The sequence below is a fragment of the Zerene cesonia genome, unplaced genomic scaffold (genome assembly GCF_012273895.1).
Source record: "Zerene cesonia ecotype Mississippi unplaced genomic scaffold, Zerene_cesonia_1.1 Zces_u003, whole genome shotgun sequence".
Taxonomy (NCBI): Eukaryota; Metazoa; Arthropoda; class Insecta; order Lepidoptera; family Pieridae; genus Zerene; species Zerene cesonia.
In genome coordinates, this window is record NW_024045133.1 from 1319587 (window position 1) to 1340810 (window position 21224).

The 21224-nt window shown below is 36.4% G+C and overlaps 1 protein-coding gene across 5 annotated transcripts in view; it reads right to left on the bottom strand.

Moving 5' to 3' along the window:
- LOC119838536 (spermine oxidase-like) overlaps positions 1-21224 on the bottom strand; it is a 29951-nt gene that overhangs the window by 6832 nt on the left and 1895 nt on the right. For 3 of the 5 annotated variants that reach the window (XM_038364509.1, XM_038364512.1, XM_038364511.1), the window contains exons 2-5: positions 20219-20342; positions 3304-3486; positions 2468-2677; positions 502-718 (exon numbers count right to left, since the gene is read on the bottom strand). In XM_038364509.1, the coding sequence (XP_038220437.1) occupies positions 502-718; positions 2468-2677; positions 3304-3486; positions 20219-20334 (726 nt within the window). In that variant the 5' untranslated portion in view covers positions 20335-20342. Of the gene's footprint in view, positions 1-501; positions 719-2467; positions 2678-3303; positions 3487-6997; positions 7179-10733; positions 10785-20218; positions 20343-21224 lie in introns of those variants that run through there. The other 2 variants (XM_038364513.1, XM_038364514.1) reach the window with 2 other exon arrangements.

Consider the following 21224-nt stretch of genomic DNA (forward strand, 5'->3'; position numbering starts at 1 on the left):
AAGTAATAAATGTTATTTGCAGTTAACAATTTTCTTTTTTCTTTATTACAATATTTATGGCAAGACTAGGTACTTCAAAGTAATCAATTTTAAGAAAGAAGAAAGAAATCATCTAAGAAATTTATTGACGTGACAACGTCTTAAATTAAGTTGCGGCTCGCAGTCACTCATGAAAAAGTGTAACGCCCGGTAACGTTACGATGAGTCACCGAACTATGATCGGTCCGCCGCGCGCGCAGCACTAGAGAATTAGGCGCATTGAATCGGCGCGTGCTTGTGTCTCTGTCTCTGTCTTTTTAGTAAACAAAATATATTTTCTATAGTTAAAATTTGTGCAATTCTTATTTTCATTCAATTCCTTGTTCCTATTGTGCAATTTAATAATATTCATATCAATAAATATTCTACCGAGAAAAAGACGTTGTCACGTAAAATCTTCGCCCGTAAAACCGACTTTACAGGCAACCATTTTTTTTTTATTACAAATGTATGTTGACTCACCAAAAGCAATTCGAAGAAGGTCTTATATCCGTATCTATGCCAGCTCATATGCTGGTGCCCACCCAACTCTTTGAACGCCGACTTGGCGCTGACGTCGGTCCAATCGTTGGAACCTTCGTAATTGTTGACAATGAGGTTCATGAAGTTCAGAAACTCCTTGATGAACGTCTGGTTCGATTGCAATTCGGGATATTTAATCTTTATGTGTTCCATGAATCTGGAAGCCATGGAAGTTGTGAAGGTTTACATATATAGGTGTCTAATCTATAAAAACACAAATTCAATTTATTTCGCTCCTCGACTAATCTTTTACTATTGATTCCGGCCCATAAATCAAAATTCTACCACAATTCTTTTGCTGTTCGTGCGGTTCAGTTGTGGAAATCTCTCCCCACAAATGTAAGACGAGCGCAAAATTTAAACGTCTTCAAAAATTTATTAAGAAATCATTATTTATCTCACTCGTAATTATTGCGTACTGAAACTATAATATCCTACTATGTAAGTATATATATGTATGTATATTATGAATATGTATATGTTATGCTTGTATTTATTAATATGTATATGTTAATATTATTATTAAGCATTGTATTTTATTATTGTTTTTATCCGCGTTTCATTATTGCCTTGTTTTTGCTTAACCATTTTTATTTTTATTTTCCTTTGTTGTTAGGGTTGCCTGGTAGAGATCGCTACCTAGCGATAAGGCCGCCCTTTGCGAATTTAATTTAAGTATTTTTTGTACGACTGCTTATTTTTGATTTTTTAAAGCAATAAAGAATTTTCATTCATAAAGAATTTTCATTCATTCAATTTATATTTATATCTTTACTAGAATTCTCGGCAAACGCTGTTCTGCCTTATTTTTTCTTCATCTAGGGGTATGAAGAACTGATGTTGGCATACCAAACAGATTTGCACACAATGTTATGGTATGGTAACTAATATTGTTACAAGACAATTTTATACTAACACTAGCTGCACGCCCCGGCTCCGCCCGGGTTGTAATTTATCGTAATTAAAATTATTTAAACTATCCTATCTCTCAAGTTGGATCGAACTGCACATGGTGTGCGAATTTTATTATAATCGGTTAAGTGGTTTAGGAGTCCATTGAGGACAAACATTGCGACACGAGATATATATATATATAGGATAGAGATAGAGATTAATACAGTAAATAAAACGCAAAGGTGATTGTTGCTCTTTCATGCAAAAACTACTGAACCGATAGCAATTAAATTTGGTACGTAGACAGCTGGACAACTGGAATAACATATAGGCAACGTTTTTATCCCGACATTCCTACGGGATATGGTCTTAAGCGGATGAAACCGCGGGGCGCAGCTAGTATACAACAAAAAAGGAGTGTAGTGTATTTGGCGGTCTTATCATTAGTTGGGATCTCATCGAGGCAATCAGGGCAAAAAGCTAATCTTATATGTAAAATTCTCGTGTCACAATGTTAGTCTGTATACTCCTCCGAAACGGCTTGACCGATTCCTCTGAAATTTGGTAAGCATATTGGGTAGGTCTGAGAATCGGCTAACATCTATTTTTCATACCACTAAACGATAAGAGTAAGGCAGAACAGCGTTTGCCGGGTGCAGCTAGTTAGATCAATAAATTAAAAAAGGTTAGGAAAGGTAGGTCGAGAAAAACAGAAGAGTCATTAGTCACACATCATATGTCAATAAATTATAACAGATTAAAGTGAAGTCCCGTGTCCCCTAGTGGGGTATGGGGCAGATGATGTACATCTGTTTCACTGATCGATTTTCTTTACGGACAAGTAGGTGATCAGCCTTCTGTGTCCTGCCAGACCGAGACATTTTTTTTTTGTGCGTCCCCACCGGGAATTGAACCCAGGACCCCTCGGTTCTACGCTCACGCGTTAACCACTGTACCAAGGAGGCGGTCACATAACAGATTACGTTACTAAAAATACAAAAACATCACTCACTTGCCAGTTATAAATTCGCCCAAAGACAGCGGCTTGTCCGTCGCGGTGAAAGCTTGATCGTGACAGAAAGCGACCAGTTCAGAAATCAACGAGTTATTGCCCAGTGTACCATCAGACCTGTACACTTCGAACTCCAGTTCTTGGTCTAGCGTTGGTATGTTATTGTCTATTGCCATTTGGTAGACTCTGCTGTTCTCTGTGCCGTGTATCCTGGAATTTTTATTTTTGTTTGTAGTCGGGCAAAGAAGCTGGCGGGTTTTACGTCTCGCTCCCGCCGACGGAAATGTATCATCATACAGTACCACCAACGTATCCTACTAATATTATAAATGCGAAAGTTTGTAAGGATGTGTGTGCGTGTTTGTTGCTCTTTCACGCAAAAACTACTGAACCGATTGCAATGAAATTTGGTACGTATAGAGCTGCTAGATGGACAATGCTCCATTGTTGATCGCCTGATGGTAAGCGCTACCACCGCCCATAAACATTTGAAGAGGAGTAAGGTCAATTGCAGACCTTACGCCTCTAAAAATGGATTGCCGACTCTAAATTGGGAAGGGAATAAGAAAGGATTGACGAGAGGAACGAAGGAAACGACTGGGAGGGGTAACGAAAAGGATATAGGCATCCCACTCACCGTACGAAACACAATAGCAAGCTAATATTTCACACCGTTTTTCTGTAGGGGTAACATAAAGTCATATTTCCACTCAAACCAAGCATATAAAAACGCCCTGGATTTTATTAAATTTTGCCAATGTAAGTCGGGTACACGCTAACTGATTATGGTTGCTAGTTTTGGACAGTTTTGCCAGATTTTACCTCCGTACGCTTACCATTCGGCCCCTTCCTCAATGAAACCATCGCCAAACGGCACCGTCTTCACTCTGCCGCCAATCCTGTCCATCGCCTCCAGCCCCAGGACTCGCTTTCCGGCCTTCGCCAGAATGGTCGCAGCTGTCACACCAGCTGAGCCTAGCCCCACAACGATCGTATCGTAGGACTCTGGCATGGCTCGGCTGGAATTCGAATAGTTTTAAATTAACGAGCTGTCGCCATAACGCGAATAAAAAAAAACTGAAATTAGATGTTTCACGGTAATGAGTCTCAGCCATAATTATCTCCAAACATAAAAATAATAACAAAATCGCTGTTGCGACTTGAAAGGATAATCAATTAACCCACTATTTCATTTATAATATTAATAAATAAATAAATGTTTAGAAATTAAAGACTTAAACGGATTTCAAACGCGATTTATTCATTATATTAAATATAATGACCCGACGTTTCGAACACTTTACAGTGAGCTTGGTCACGGGGAGACAGTCGCACGCACAGGAGAATTTCTAAATGTATAATACTCGCGTAAAATCAAACACAAGAAAATACGACGAATAAATGTTAGTAAGCAAATAAAGCTAAGCTAGTTAGTCTGATTTTAAAGGTCCATTCAGCCCTTGTAGCATGTCATTTATACTGCTGTCTACTTTTGCAGTGGCGGTTGTAAATTCATAAAAAATATGATACAAACGAATATATTCCTTTAAAGAATTAAGTGCAAGGATTTTCCATTCCGAAACATGACGAATCTAAAATTAAAGATTTTAAACGGATTTTAAACGCGATTTATTCATTATATTATTAACCCGACGTTTCGAACACTTTAGAGCGAGCGTGGTCACGGGGAGAAGTCTCCGTTTAAAATCTTTCAATTTCTAGATGTATAGGTAATACTCGCGTAAAATCAAACACAAGAAAATACTACATGACTAATCTGTTTTCTTCATTGGTTTAATCTTTATTTTTCTATCAAAACTGAGAAGTAGACTAACAGAGATGAACAGGGAATAATGTCAACTTTAGAAGACATTCGTATTTACGACATTATTAGCAGCCATAAAACAACATTATATTGAAAGCTTACGGTACGTATTAAAGTAAGACGGATTCCTGCCAACAAAACATTCCTGCAATAAGACTGATTCACAAAGTGGCCGTAGGCCCTTTGTTTTATTTAAATACTAGCTGCGCCCCGCGGTTTTACCCGCGTAAGTCCGTATCCCGTAGGAATATCGGGATAAAAAGTTGCCTATATCTTATTCCAGTTGTCCAGTTGTCTACGTACCAAATTTCATTGCAATCGGTTCAGTAGTTTTTACGTGAAAGAACAACAAACACACACACATCCTTACAAACTTTCGCATTTATAATATTAGTAGGATAGGACTATCTTGAAGCCTGTGTTTATGCACTGGGAAAGTGGGAACCTAATAATGACTCAATACAAAACTAAAACTTAAAAATATAAATGTACCCACTTTTTCACCACACTATATCGGATACGGACATTTTTTATACTTTTCAAAGGGAATAACTTTAAAATGCCTCTCTTTACCAAACTCATAACTGTTTGTCACAAAGCTAAACACAAAACGGCTTGTAATAAACAAACTTGTTGGTTGGTATGGGAAACGATTTATTAATTAGTTAAATATTTTCTGTGAATCGTTAATTAGGGATCCTGTTTATTGATATTTGACGAAATGTAAAGATTAATCACATAGTGAACTTTGGCCATTAGGTGGTAGTAATTTTAATAATTGAAAAGAGAATCAATTCAATCGATGTGAATTCTAAGGAAAAAGCAATGGGCCTCCGGTTCCTCAACACGCCGTACGAAACACAGTACCATCAGTGGCGTAGCTAGGGAGACAAGGGCCCTGGTGCATAGGGAAAGAATCGGGCCCCCCTCCCCTCTTTCCGCCTTTCTCCCCTCTTTCAAAGCTGAGGTTAGAGGGCCCCCTGAGCTCCGGGGCCCTGGTGCACTGCACCACCTGGCCCTATGATAGCTACGCCACTGAGTACCATGCTACTCTTTCACGCCAATCTTCTGGGGTGTGGTGCGTCCCCAGAGCGAGATGGCCGCTTTTGGTGTCGAAGCGTTTACAACTCCCTCAATAAAATAACTATGGAATACGGATTCCAACCTTTGGACACATTACGACAGCGCGGGTTTGTAACTGTGCTTAGGTTAGTTAAGTAAATAGGTATTCAAGTATAGAAAAATGTTTTTTTAAAGAATAAAAAAAAACATTCGGCGGTATTTGAACCCACGTCATTCGCCATACAGCGGCTACGCCTGACCACTCAGCCCTGATCTCCTCACTTTTTAATTTACTTATTTATTAACACTTTATTGTACAATGCATATACAGTTAACAAAAACGAATAAACAATATCTACTGTACAATTTGGCGGCCTTATCGCTTAGAAGCGATTTCTTCCAGGCAACCTTTTCTAATCTTTAAAATCTTTGAAAATGTATAGTATAGTGGTTTTGATCAGTTATGAGTTTTGACTGCAACATCTATAGATAGATGAGGTTTAAGGACATATATACCAATGCATAACTTAAACAAATATTGCCAGATGACAGATTAGTTACTAGACGCTTGTCCCAGCTCCATCCGAATATCAAGATTCCCGTTTTAACCCAAGGGAGCATTTATCCGATATAAAAAGTATCAGCTCATACACTGTCTGTATATTAAAATCCGTTCAGTACATTCAGTGTGATTGGCGGACAAACATCCAAACATACAAACTTACACATTAATAATGTTAGTGTGATTCCATAAAAGAAATTATTCAAACTAGAAGCAAGGGTGATTTAGATAGCGTGCAGATAAATTGAATTAAAACTATGTTATTTTTAATATAATCATTAATAATAAATATTTGCACACCAATGATGATATTTCATAGATATTAACAAAAAACAATGTACAACATATGCAATCTATAATCTTATGGATAACATAATGATACTAAACAATATTTATATGTATGGGTAAAACTTATACGTGTGTGTGTGAGAGATGTTTATTCTAACATTATAAGAAAAAAACAATTTCTTTTTCCTCTGTGTGCATGTCTGAATATCCTATCCTATTAATATTATAAATGCGAAAGTTTGTAAGTATGGATGTTTGTTACTCTTTCACGTAAAAACTACTGAACCAATTGCAATGAAATTTGGTACGTATACAGCTGGATAACTGCAATAACATATAGGCAACTTTTTATTCCGATATTCCTACGGGATACGGACTTACGCGGGTGAAACCGCGGGGCACAGCTAGTATTTAGTAAAGATTAAGCAGGTTATGATGATTACTGAGAGCTTTGGGTAGCAATTTTGGTGCAACCATATCCTATCCTATTTTTTTTTTTTTTTTTTAGACACGCGCATGTTCAATGTTATTATAATATATATTTTGGTAATATGAGATTGTTCTTTAACGTTGGACGTATAACAATATTTAAATATCAATTTGAGACTTACGAATTTTGTTTCAGGGCATGGTAAATTACGTTATGAGAGTTCCATTAAATTAATGAATGAAAGTGAAGAATTATTACATAAGGTAACGAAGATTCAAGATATTTTGTTATAATTAATCAGATTATTATCAACAATCAAAAAAGTTACAAAGAAAATTTTAAATTTCTATAAAAGTAAATTACCTTTATCTTATCAAATTTCCAGTCAGATGTGTTCAGATAGAGTATTCTCATGCGTTCGCGCTGCAGTACTATTATGTGTATATCACCTGTTTAATCCAAAATCACTCCTACAAATTGATATGTTTTGATTATCGCAACTTATTATAACCTTCGCCGTGTTACGTCATTTTCAGCTGATAGGTCCTTGTTGACAGATGTCAGATTGGTTTTTTTTTTATTATGGCAACAATGGTTTTTCTTTGTTATATGGATTGCCATCAAACAAATAACATAGTAAACAGATAATATTTGATATTAAAGGTTAGATTAGATCATTGGAAATCCTTACTCATAATACGCGAAATTGTGTTTGTTCCTTTGTTTGTCTTTTTTAGGTCGTTATGGAATGATTTCATAATACAATTTTTGTGTATGAGTTTACTGCGGTGCAACATCTCATTTCCATTGCCGTTCCTTATGATTACGCTTACGTAACATCTGGCGGAAAGCTAAATTATAATCAATTATTTGTTAATTTTTATGAATAAATTAATTTGTTTTCCTGATTCCCTATTTGATTTAATTTAATTGATTTAAGTTATTTATTTATTTATTACTCTTTAACAAAAATTGTACAAGAAACTTAAAAATATATACATATATTAATAACCATTAAGAAGAAGAAGAGTACAATTTGTTAGGCGGCCTTATCACTCAGAAGTGATCTCTTCCAGGCAACCCGGGCAAAAGGTAACAAGCATTAATTGAGTACTGGCGGGTCGAGAAACAGAATAGCAAAATAACTTACAAACATATACATAATATAATATATACATATACACATACACAAATACATAACACAACATTGTCATAAATACATATAAATCAAATTAAATATTAATTTCAAATATATAAAGGAGACTTAGGATGATGAATATAATAAAATAAATACCAACTAAATACATACACATAAACAAATTACTGAGCCAAGCTAGGAAGGGAAAGAAAGTGTTGACGTACTAGATTCTTGAACTGCGAGGCACTCTGAGCTTGTCGGACTGTTAGTGGCAGGGAATTCCATAAATTCACAGTAATTGCTGCAAAGGACCGGGCATAGAAATTAGTACGTCGGTTCGGAACTCGCAGTTATATATAATGTAAGTTAAATTGCCAGTGATTATATTTGATAATTCTATGAAACCAAGGCAATGTCAGCTTTTAATGAATAAGGTTAAGTAAGGAAGGAATGGTTGACGACGGGGATAAAAGAATGGATTGGAAAGACTGAAGGTTTTTGGCCACTACATGCTATTGCTTCACGCCGATCTCTTCTTGTTGTGTGGTTCAAACGTTCGTACTACTAAAATAAACTAATATGCTGAAATGTTTGTGCGCAAGTATCCCGAATATTATAAAGTATTTGCAAATATGTTAGTTATAGGATTGCATATACGTGTAAATCTGTGACGGGCATGCATAAGGCATACATTAGTCCGTTGAGCGAATAATTGCATATATACACAACCAGAGCCAAAAAATGTCCCACTAAAAGTCTATTACACGCATGTACGGCTAAGTTATGAGAAAGGAACCTCCGATCATTAATAACAACTAGATGCACAATCAAGGTTAAAAAAAGGTCCCTCTAAAAGTCTATCTTGGGTGGACTTTTGATACCTTGTCCGACTCCGACTCCTAAATCCAACTTTATCTAATTTGAATAAGGTTGATTTTAAATCGTCCAATGAGATTAGACGTCAGTTTTGGTACGTTTTGTGATAAACCTTAATATAATGTGGGTAAAGTTTATTTTGCTTTAACGTTTGTTTCCTTCAATTAAAATTTTGGCAAACACATAGGATAGTTCTTAGATTCTTATGAATATTATGAATAAGGAGGAATGTCTTTCTGTTTTTGTAAATAAGACCTTCAATTTTCTGTATGTAGTTGCTTTTAACGATCGAAAGAAGGAACCTATCCTTTTGACTCGTTATTTGTTGCACATGCTTAAGATCATAGAGTGTAGAGTTGGAAGGCAAATTTTGTTAAAAATTTTAATTGACTAGCTGCGCCCCGCGGTTTCACCCGCGTAAGTCTGTATCGCGTAGGAATATCGGGATAAAAAGTTGCCTATATGTTATTCCAGTTGCCCACCTATCTACGTACCAAATTTCGTTGCAATCGATTCAGTAGTTTTGTGTGAAAGAGTAACCAAACATACACACATCCTTACAAACTTTCGCATTTATCTTATACCTTTAAACGAGCAATTCTTGTATATCTATATATATAAAATTCTCGTGTCACAGTTTTCGTTGCCATACTCCTCCGAAACGGCTTGACCGATTCTTATGAAATTTTGTGTGCATATCGGGTATGTTTGAGAATCGGCTAACATCTATTTTTCATACCTCTAAATGATCAGAGTAAGGCAGAACAGCGTTTGCCGGGTGCAGCTAGTATATATATATATATATATATATATATATAGGAATCTCGGAATCGGCTCCAACGATTTTCATGAAATTTAGTATACAGGGGGTTTCGGGGGCGATAAATCGATCTAGCTAGGAATTTTTTTTAGAAAATGTCATATTCGTGTTTTATTCGTGTTTATTTTTTCCTGACATCTATTGGTGAATAATAATACTATTTTGCTTCGTAGATAGCTGGACAACTGAAATAACACATAGGCACTTTTTATACCGATATTCCTACGGGATACGGTTACGCAGCACGCTTACGCGGTTTCAACCGCGGGTCACAGCTAGTAATATTTGTAAGATAAGGATATAAGTACAAGGAAGTAGGATTAGTAGGATTTGTAGGATAGTATATAGTATTCTTTATAGATTGTTTTTCTTACTTCTTCACTGCAGTATGTTGGACTTGTTTAAATACTTGATGCATTACGCACAGATTTAATAATAATCTCGTTTGAACGTATTTCTAACTTATCTTTGCATGTCAAAGGTGACATTTTATCGAAGTTTTATTGGCTATATTGTTTTGTAGTTAATCTGCTTTGTGATAACCTGTATTTATATAATACATACTATCTTTCCGAACATATGTGTGTCATGCGTGTATGTACAATATGGCGGGACTTTTTTTTCTTTCTTTTATGCTAGGGCGGGCAACTGAGCTGGTGGTTCACACAGTATGTAATATACTGATGAACGTTTGCAGAAGGGACTCAGAAAATGCGTTGCCCGCACGCTCTCTATCTTTTTTTTGTTAATATTAACAAATAACAGTCCGCCCCGGGTACATATAAGATAGCTCGTAGTACATATAAGATAGCCTTTAGCGCTCACAGGTCACCTACATATCCAATGGTAAAATAATTTTTGAAATCTGTCCTGTAGACCTAAGATTAGCGCGATCAAACAAAGTAAAATAACAACTCTATATTTTTTCATTTAGAAACAAGGTGGCTTGACCAATTTTTACATTTTCAGTTGTTTTTGCATTGTACAAGCTTTAAAATAGTTAAAATAAAATGTATTTTATATATTGTATAATATGTAAGCATCTTTCCTTTTAATTACCTATTCTGATGTAATAAAAAACTAAAATAATTTGAGTTTTCTTAACTTATTGAATTCGAACGTTGCTCTTCAAAATTTTCGATTGTCGAATTGCAATAAGTAAAAAATAAAAAAGAAACCCTATTCTATATTGCCGCCAAATTGGAATATAAATGGAATTTTCAAATTACGTTATAAGTTTCATGCATAGACTATAAAAAACTTACCAAAAATCGGCCAGCGCCAAAATAACCAGCATTCGAATTGACACCCACATCGTGAATGAGTTTTCACGAGAGAAGTACTCGTATGTTTATTATTATAGATAGGATACAATTATTTAATCTGCAGCATCCAGTGTGTAACGTTTTTTATTGAGGAAACTTTCGTTTATAATATTACTAGGTATGATATTAGATATTTTATTTTGGATATTTTTAATGAAAAAGACATTAGAAATTAAAATGTTTCGGACGATTTTTAATTGTGTTAATGTTTTATTAAGTATTTTTATGATATTATTTGACGAAAATACCCTGAAGGGAAACCCAGACCGTGGAATAAGGTGAGAAGTCTATGAATGCGAATTGTTATAATTGTTTCATGGTTTTTATTATGTTTAAAAAAAAAGTGGATGTCTATTTTATGCATGTCTTAGTTATAAGCCCGTAATTTTCAAAGAAGTGCTCATATGGTTTGTTATTTTATGTCACAGTCGGCAATGGAGGATGGGTCGCCTGATGGTTAGTGCTACCACCGCCCATGAACATTTGGAGAGGCATAGGGTTGATTGCTGATCCTACGACTTACAAATGGATTGCCGACTTCACATTGCAACGAGAAAGGACTAGGAGGGTCAGGAAAATGATATGGGCCTCCGGCTCCCTCACTCAACGAACGAAACACACACGTTTAGCATATGTCTGTGTTTCGTTCAGACCGGTCTTCTGTGGGGGTGGGGTACTTCCACGATGCGAACTGGGCCGATTAGTGCTAAAGCGTGCTCGACTCCCGAATTGATATTTCATGTCAATAATTGTTTATTTTATTTTACCTTACATTAAATTAAACAAACGCCATTGCTGAAATTTTCAGAAATCAGAAATAGCATAACTTATTCACAAAGCTAAATGAAATTAATATGTGCAATTCAATTAATTTCATAAAATTTCCATTAGATGCATATTTTTATTGCCAATTCGAATAACGAAGCAAATGTTTACAGATAAGAAAAATGAAATATCCAGTTTTATTTATAAACATTTTGTGTATATCTGTGGCGTACAAAATTCCTGAAAAAATGGAAAATATAGATAATAAATCACATTTGAACTACATAAAAGTGCAAAAGGCGTGTTCCCAAATAGATTTCATTTGTAAAACGAACGGTTCCAGTGTATGTTCCGTGAGATTGATCGGTGGTAAAATGGAATATAAGGAATTTTTAAATTCTTGTTATCATGCTATGAACAATATGTGTTCTAATCCAGACAATGGTATGAAATCATTTAATCTAATATATAAAATTCTCGTGTCACAGTTTTCGTTGCCATACTCCTCCGAAACGGCTTGACCGATTTTGATGAAATTTGCGCTTATCCGGTATCTATGAGAATCGGCCAACATCTATTTTTCATTTTCCTAAATGATAAGAGTAAGGCAGAACAGCGTATGCCGCGTGCAGCTAGTAATTGTATAATATCAATGTCTTAAACTGCTTAGATATGTCAAACCTTTTTATATTTTATATACCTTTTTGTATGCCATAAGGCGACAATAGCTTGAAAAAAAGAGGAATGGACGACAAAGCAGTGGTTCTCCCACTTACCGTACGAAACACAGTAGCATGCAACACGCCGGTTTTCTGTGAGGAAGAGTTTGTCTTTCCCGGTGGGAGTTACAAAAATTATTAGACATAGACATATATATATACATTTATTCACATACAATAACTAACAAATAAGGCAAAACACTGAACATTGTACAGGAAATAAGAAATAAACATAAATACGACAATTTAAAAAGAAAGGAAATAACGTAAAATCTTAAGTAGGTTGCTGTTATGTGTTATGGCTGTGAATAGCTCAGCTTTATATGCCATGAGTCAGTTGACCCATGACGCTGTTTAGTCTGCCTTATTGTGTGAGCTAAATAAAAATTTTATTTTTTTTCTAGAATATTCCATTATTGTATCCGGTACATGCAAAGACTTCCTCAATTCACGTAGAAACAGTCCAATAGAAGTACCGAATAATACATCAACTGTGGAAACTACCCTAGCAACAGCAAGAAAGCTTGATGCTACTACGGAATCCAATTTAAAACGTAAGGCATTTTTTCTTTTATTCTTACGCGCTTATGCGCTTTAATCACTACATAGTAGCTACACGAAAACGTCGCTGTCCCTATGCATGCTTAAATCTTAGAACTGCGCAACGGATTTTGATGGGGTTATCTTTAATGGATAGATTGATTCAAGAGTGTGAGAGTGAAAGAGGACGAGGAGAATTAACTCGTGCAAAGCCGCAGGCAAAAGCTAGTTATAAAAGTTTACTGTGGGAGTCGAGCACGCTTCGGCACGAATTGGGCCAGCTCGCACCGGGGAAGTACCACACCCCCACAGAAAACCGGCGTGAAATAATAGCTTGCTATTGTGTTTCGTACGGTGAGTGGGGGAGCCGGAGGCCTATTTCCTTCTCCTAGCCCTTCCCAGTCCATTCCTTCTTTCCATTCAGCAATCCTTTCCTTATCCCTTATTCCTTAAAAGCGGGCAGCGCATTCTCAGAGGTCTAAGCCTCTGCGAATGTTCATGGACGGTGGTGATCGTTTACCATCAGGCGAACCACCAGCTCAGTTGCCCGCTATGACATAAAAAAAAATAGTTATAAATAAGTTTTAATAGAAGCGTCAGTGGTTTGATGGACTACTACTGGCAATATTATAAAAGGCAATGAGCATGCTTATTTTTAACGCGCGAATTTTAAAATTGGAAACGCTATTTCCAAGAATTTTCAAATTAAAAAAAAAAAAAAATTGTTTGTTGCATTCTTCAATAATGTAGCCTATATTATATCATAACAATACGATGTAAATGAACGGAACAACATAAAAATGTTGCAAAATAATAAAAAAAAGGTGTGTGTGCGATTCACACACGATAGAAGTGAAACTTCAGTAAATCGACAAAAGAATGAGATTAATATGTATGAAATATTATGTATATGTCTGTCTCATTCTTTGCCGGCTTTATTTTTGTATTTGTGTCTCTTACCTGTCGTTTTTCCGTTGCATCAGGTTTGAAATCACAACGATTCTAAAGAAGTTTCACTTCAAAAAACAGTTACCTACTGAACTTGTGATGTGGTACTTACTGTGAAATTAGTTTTTGGTTTTCTAGAACAAATACGTGCGAAACGTACAGCTCTTATTTATATTCTATTATACATATATATTTATCTAGTTTAAAAATGGTGTATTTGTAGTTTTCTGGTTGCAATTATACAACATTACAATGCATATGAAATAGGCGGGAAAAATTCCATAGACGAACATCTAGCATCTACTCAACTTGACATTTGTAAAAAGTTTTAGCTCATTGCCATCATCATCATCATCATCATCAGCCCTTATATGTTCCCACTGCTGGGACACAGGCTTCCTATGAGGGTTCAGGCCATAATCCACCACGCTGGCCAAGTGCTGGTTGGCAGATGTCACATGTCGTCGAACTTTTGATTCTCGGACATGCCGGTTTCCTCACGATGTTTTCCTTCACCGATTTAAGCAGTGGTGATGTTATCTACATGCGCAGATAAATTGAAAAATCAATTCATTCCCTGCACGCTCGCCCGGTCTCGAACCCCGACTTATCGATTTTGAAGTCCGAGGTTCTCACCACTGAGCCACCACTGCTTTTTATTGCCGCCTAAGCCACCACTGCATTGCCATAATTGTGAAAAAAAAACAGCTATAACCTACAAGCGTCGATATAACATAAAAATTAATAGAGTATTATACTATTAATATGGATATCCATTGCCTACAGATAAAATATTAAGATCAGAGACAACACTCAGTACTCTGTATGACATCGAAACAGCGTTCGACTTCCATACATGCCCGTTTTCTTGTCCAAACGCATACGACCCAGTGTGCGTGGCCGTGAATAGGGGACATGGATTATACTTTAAATTTTATACGTTTGTTAACCACTGCGCTGGCGATTTATACTATTGTAAACATTGGCAAGGTAAGATGACGTTTGTATGTTTATCCGTTTTATGTATGGATGAATAAATATTGAGATATGATAGATAACACTGGAAATAATTAATACTTTTGTTATAAGTCATTAATCAAAAACTCGATATAATGTGGATAAAGACTGAGTATAAAATAAAAACAGGTTCAAACGAGCGATAAGGACGTGAAAAAAGATATAAAAAAATTGGCGATGAATTAGATCTCTCATGTCTATTTTATAAACAACTAGATGCACGTCCCGGCTCCGCCCGGGTTGTCATTTATCGTAATTAAAATTATTTAAACTATCCCATCTCTCAAGTTGGATCGAACTGCACATGGTGTGCGAATTTTATTATAATCGGTTAAGTGGTTTAGGAGTCCATTGAGGACAAACATTGTGACACGAGATTTATATATATTAAGATTTTTTTTTAATTTTTTTTTTAATGTCATAGCGGGCAACTGAGCGGGTGGTTCGCCTGATGGTAAGCGATCACCACCGCCCATTAACATTCGCAAAGGTAGTACCTCTGCGAATGCGCTGCCCGCTTTTTTGGGGTAAGGGAAACGGAATGGATTAACGACTGGAAAGAAGGAATGGACTGGGACGGGTGGGGAAAAGGAAACGGGCCTCCGGCTCCCCCACTCACCGTACGAAACACAGTGGCATGCCACTATTTCACGCCGGTTTTCTGTGGGGGTGTGGTCCCTCCCCGGTGCGAGCTGGCCCAATTCGTGCCGAAGCGTGCTCGACTCCCACAATAAATATAACATAGAACCATAGAAACGAATCCGCAGTCAGGAACTACACCTTAACTAAAACGTCACCTTTCAGAGTTCAGTCCACCGCCGGATGAAGGGGAGATGGTGAAAAGTTCTCCCCTAAGTTGGTCACTGTGTGCTGCGTACAAGTAAAAAATATATTGTTGTAAAACATATTTTTCAATAAGTAGATGCTGAGGTAGTTACTTATCTTCCCGTTTACATTAGGTTATAATACTTACTAATCTGAATTTAAGAATGCGAAAATTATTTTTAAATATAATATAATAAATATAATATAATAAAATAATAATTATTATTATTTTTCTCGCTAAATTATAACGGTATTTATTTAATTATTTCTGCCCTCTAATGGTGTTGGCAGAATATCAGCGTCAGGGTCCCATTGACTCTGACATTTATGCTGAGCCAAGACCCTTTTTAAGAACACATTGCATATTTGTCTCCGTCCTTTTTTTTTCCTCTCTATGTTAATTTTTCTTTGTGTAATCGTCTTAATTTGTAATTGTTATGTATTTAATGTGTTCTTTTAATAAACTTTTTATCTATCTATCTATCAAAATATGTTTGTTTGTATTTAATTATTAATGACTGTATGTTTTTTTGTGTTTTGTTAATGAGGAAAGGTAGACAGTGACTCAGGCTAGTCATTGCCATGTTATAACTATTTAAATAAAAAAAACTAAAACCCCTTCAATTTCAACCCCTTTTAAGCTGCGCCTGGCGGTTTCACCCGCGCAAAGCTGTATCCCGTAGGAATATCGGGATAAAAAGTTGCCTATATGTTATTCCAATTGTCCAGCTATCTACGTACCAAATTTAATTAACATTGGTTCAGTAGTTATTTGCGTGAAAGAGTAACAAATATATACACATCCTTACAAACTTTTGCATTTATAATATTAGTGTTTCCACAAATTCCGACAGATGGCGCTTTATTAAAAATGTGACATCTGTTTATTTTCATAGAACACGCGACTGAAGCCGCAATAGTAAGTATTACATAAATTTCAGATACATCCAGTTCGCTCGGTTTGGAGAAGTGACGTCATCAATGGGTTACTATGGTTGGCTGGCAGGGGACCATAAGTATGTTAAAACAATAGTTTTACCACAGGGGGTCCAACTTTTTTATATATATTACCATTATTAACAGTTGTAGACGCCTCCTTGGTGCAGTGGTAAACGCGTGAGCGTAGAACCGAGGGGTCCTGGGTTCGATTCCCGGTAGGGACAATAAAAAAATGTCTCGGTCTGGCAGGACACAGAAGGCTGATCACCTACTTGTCCATAAAGAAAATCGATCAGTGAAACAGATGTATATATAACGAAATAGAACGGGAGTCGAGTACGCTTCGGCACGAATTGGGCCGGAAGATAAGCGTGAAATAGTACGTGCTGTGTTTCGTTCGGTGTGTGGGTACACCGGAGGTCCGTATACCTGTATTCCGCACTTTTAAAGTCGGCAATCCATTAGAAGAGACTTATGGCCTCTACCAATGGTCTTATAGTGGTAGCGCTCTCCATGACCTTAAATGACCTCTACTGTAATAACAGTTTATTTAAAAAGTACTAAAGTACAATCTGTTAGAAATTGAGTATGGAGTATCATCTGTACTAATAATATAAAGCTTGTTTGTTTGTTTGAACGCACTAATCGCAAGAACGTGCGAACGCGAATGGTGCGATTTGAAAAGTTTTTTCTATGTTAGATAGCCCATTTATTGAGGGAGGCTATAGGCACCACAGGCGAAGCCAGGGCGGACCGCTAGTCTATGGTATAAGCACAGATAACATAATACTATAGTATAAGTTTTGAACATACACTTTTTTTATTTTTTAATAAGATAGACAGGCATTTGACTGCAACCCACCTGATGGTAAGCAGTGATGCAGTCTAAGGAAGTGCATGCCTGTCTAGATACGCCTATTCACTCTCTTTTTTAATTAGTCCAAATTAAATTTTTCCGGAAAGACCGAAGCGGGAAGGGCATTCCACTCTATCGCAGTTCGGTTTATAAGAGTTCTGAAAAAACTTTGTACGCAAAAATGTACATCAATCAATACAACAACAACACTCTCTCCAATAGCTAGAGCTTTTGACGTGACAACGTCTTAAATTAGGTTGCGGCTCGGAGTCACTCATGAAAAAGTGTAACGCCCGGTAACGTTACGATGAATCACCGAACTATGGTCGGTCCGCCGCGCGCGCAGCACTAGATAATTAGGCGCATTGAATCGGTGCGTGCTTGTATCTCTGTCTCTGTCTTTTTAGTAAACAAAATATATTTTCTATAGTTAAAATTTGTGCAATTCTTATTTTCATTCAATTCCTTGTTCCTATTGTGCAATTTAATAATATTCATATCAATAAATATTCTACCGAGAAAAAGACGTTATCACGTAAAATCTTCGCCCGTAAAACCTTTACAGGCAAACCATTTTTTTTATTAAATATCGCGTCACCTTATCAATTTTGTTTTACAGGTACAGTCATATATTGGAACCCCATGAAAGAATAGCTGGGTACGGATGAAACGCAAAACCAAGGATGACTCAACAAACATATTTATTAAAATTTTGTTTGCTTCCTTATTTGTCTATTACGCAATTTACATCTAAGCTTATTTTATCAAATATATAAAATTCTCGTGTCACAGTTTTCGTGCCATACTCCCCCGAAACGGCTTGACCGATTTTGATGAAATGTTTTGTGCATATCGGATATGTTTGAGAATCGGCCAACATCTATTTTTCATACCCCTAAATAATAACAGTAATAAACGCTATTCTGTCGCGTTTGCCGGGTGCAGCTAGTGATAGAATAAAAATAATTGGTATGGTAAAAAACTAACAACAAATAAATTGTCATTTGGTCTGATACTCTATTCATCATGATTCATCATGATGAATACTCTATTCATCATGATTTAATCCTGCCGATCCTTCGCAGGATAAGATAAACTCATGAAATTATTTTCTCATTACCGTTTAATTGCAGTTATGCGAACCCTTAGGCTCCTGAACCAGTATAACACGGTGTTATACTCAGTCTCAGAGCCAGAGGTTTCTCCCAATTGTGTTCTTATTAGTATAAGAAAACTTATTGCATCGAAAGACTTTCCACAAGGGAAACCACGTAGATATTTTTATAAATAAATGAAAAACATCCGTCTATTTTTAAAACATTTATTTCATTTCATAATACCGTGCCGTTGCAATATACTTACATCAATGCCATGGACCTCTTGATTCGGATGGTGTATTAAATGCAACAAAATCCTTGCGTGCTTCCCCGACTGCCAGCCGCAGATACCACAAGTCCAAGCATCCTTCTTCTTTTTCACCTTTTTCTTGCCGTGCTTTCTATAAATATGTTCATCCAACATTTCACTACTACACGCCACATACTCACATTCCGTACAAGCCTTTTGGCATTGTCTATGGCATTTGACAGCCTCCTCGCTGTCAAACGAACTGTCACATTTGACACATGTCAGGCCGCCATCTTGTACGTCAGAATGGAAGCGCTTGGCGTGGAACGCGAAGCCGCGCTTGTGCTTCGCAATGTGATCGCAGTGCGGGCATTTCAAAGGATTATCCGGTCGGTGTATGAGCTCGTGCTTCTTTAGATTCTTCTTTGACACGTTCCTGTGCGGACAGTACGAGCATTTGTAGGGTTTGCTGCCTTCATGCCTGCGCACGTGCTCTTCGAAATTCCCTTTATTCGGCGTAGTGTAGTCGCACATGAAGCACTGGAAGGGGTTTTCGCCTCGATGCACTTTCAATATGTGCCTGGTCATTTTCTCTGCGGTTTCTGCGGTGTAGCGATTGCATTCGGGACATCGAATTTTCCGTGGACGTATAATTAATAATTTGTTTATGTCGTCCTCTTCGTTTTGGCTGGAAGTAGATTATAGAATAGTTACATTTGTATCAGTATGTATATTAAACATTATTTTGTTTCGCTTTTTGACTCTGTTGCTTGGACCATTGCACATGAAGTCAGATGAGACGCTTATTGTAATAGCTATTGCCTTAAATGTATCTCGCCTTGATTAATTTTTAATTTTCAACCAACTTCAAAGTTTGTTTTTTTTATGCCGTCGCCTCCAGTGTTGTCCCATTTGTATTTCGTCTAGTTCTGACAATTTTGGGGCAATTTGGTATTTTGTTGAGAAAATTTTGGTACAAAAATCGCTAAATCTACTATGTAATGCTGGATTTTAATTATTTGGGATTACAAGAAATCTACTAGGTTACGAAATACATTCAACTATATATATCAAGGATATAAATAGAAGAAACACTACCGCATTGCATTTAAAAAACACTACCACTACCACACTGCGTTTGTTATAGCCCTAGTGACCACTCCTGCTTCACCCGCGGTACTCGGATCGAATTTAAATAAAATTTTGAATGAATGAAATGGATGAATGAAAATTCTTTATTGCGTAAATATTCAAAAATAAGCAGTCGTACAAAAAAACTTAAATTAAATTCGCAAAGGGCGGCCTTATCGCTAGGTAGCGATCTCTACCAGCATCAGAATAGCTTGAGACTTGCGAAATAGTAAACAGGATTGGTTTTTAAACCAGAAATCCCACGCGGACGGGTTATGCGAGATTCCCTTTTAATACGCGGGCAAAGTAGCAGGTAAACTAGTAGAAAGAAAACCAACCTGTCATCATCAACCTCTTCTTTTACCAATGTTTTGTCCAACTCCACGGGCACTTCTTGGAACCCGCTGGCTACGTCGATAAACACCGGCTGATCACTTCTTATGGGCAGGTTCATCTTTCATGCTGTAATGACCATTAAAGTATGTGAGAGAAATCTATATTTGGCCTTTGTCAGTTATGTGATGTGTATATAACACAAATTTGTATGCATCACAATGTTTGAGGTTTAATTTAAATGAAAACAAAAAACAAATAATGATTTAAAAGTGTATAATAGTGTGGCTAGTAAATATTTTTATTATAATATCTTACTCCATTCAGACTGAAAACTGGCAAGAGGTGGCACAGGATAGGATCAAATGGAGGCTCTTATTGTCGGAGGCCAAGACTCACTTTGGGTCACTGCGCCACTATAGTAAGTAAGTATAATATCTTACAAGCATATATTAAATTAAGGTTCAATCGAACATCACAGATAAATCGAAATCAAGACAAATCGATGCAGAAAAATCATATGAGAATTTAAAAAAAAAATTGATTTTGTAGATTGATAATGGTTATGCCTATGATTTGGGGTTTTATAGTATTTTTAATTATAAAATCCTACTAATATAATAAATGCGAAAGTTTGTAAGGATGTGTGTGTTTGTTGCTCTTTCACGGAGAAACTACTGAACCGATTGCAACGAAATTTGGTATGTAGACAGCTAGATAATTGGAATAACGTATAGGCAACTTTTAAACCCGATATTCCTACGGGATATGGACTTACGCGGGTGAAACCGCCGGGCGCAGCTAGTCTATAATAAATATGAATTTGTTTCAATGCTGTATAACAATGTAATTATTTACATCACTACATATTATAAAATAAAGTCCCTGGCTGTGGCTGTCTTTCTGTCTATTTGCGATTAACTCAAAAACTACTGGTTTTTTTCGGACTTTGTTGTGTCGGAAGAAACACGTGCCACTGAGATTTATACTGATTTTTTACTTAAAAGCAGT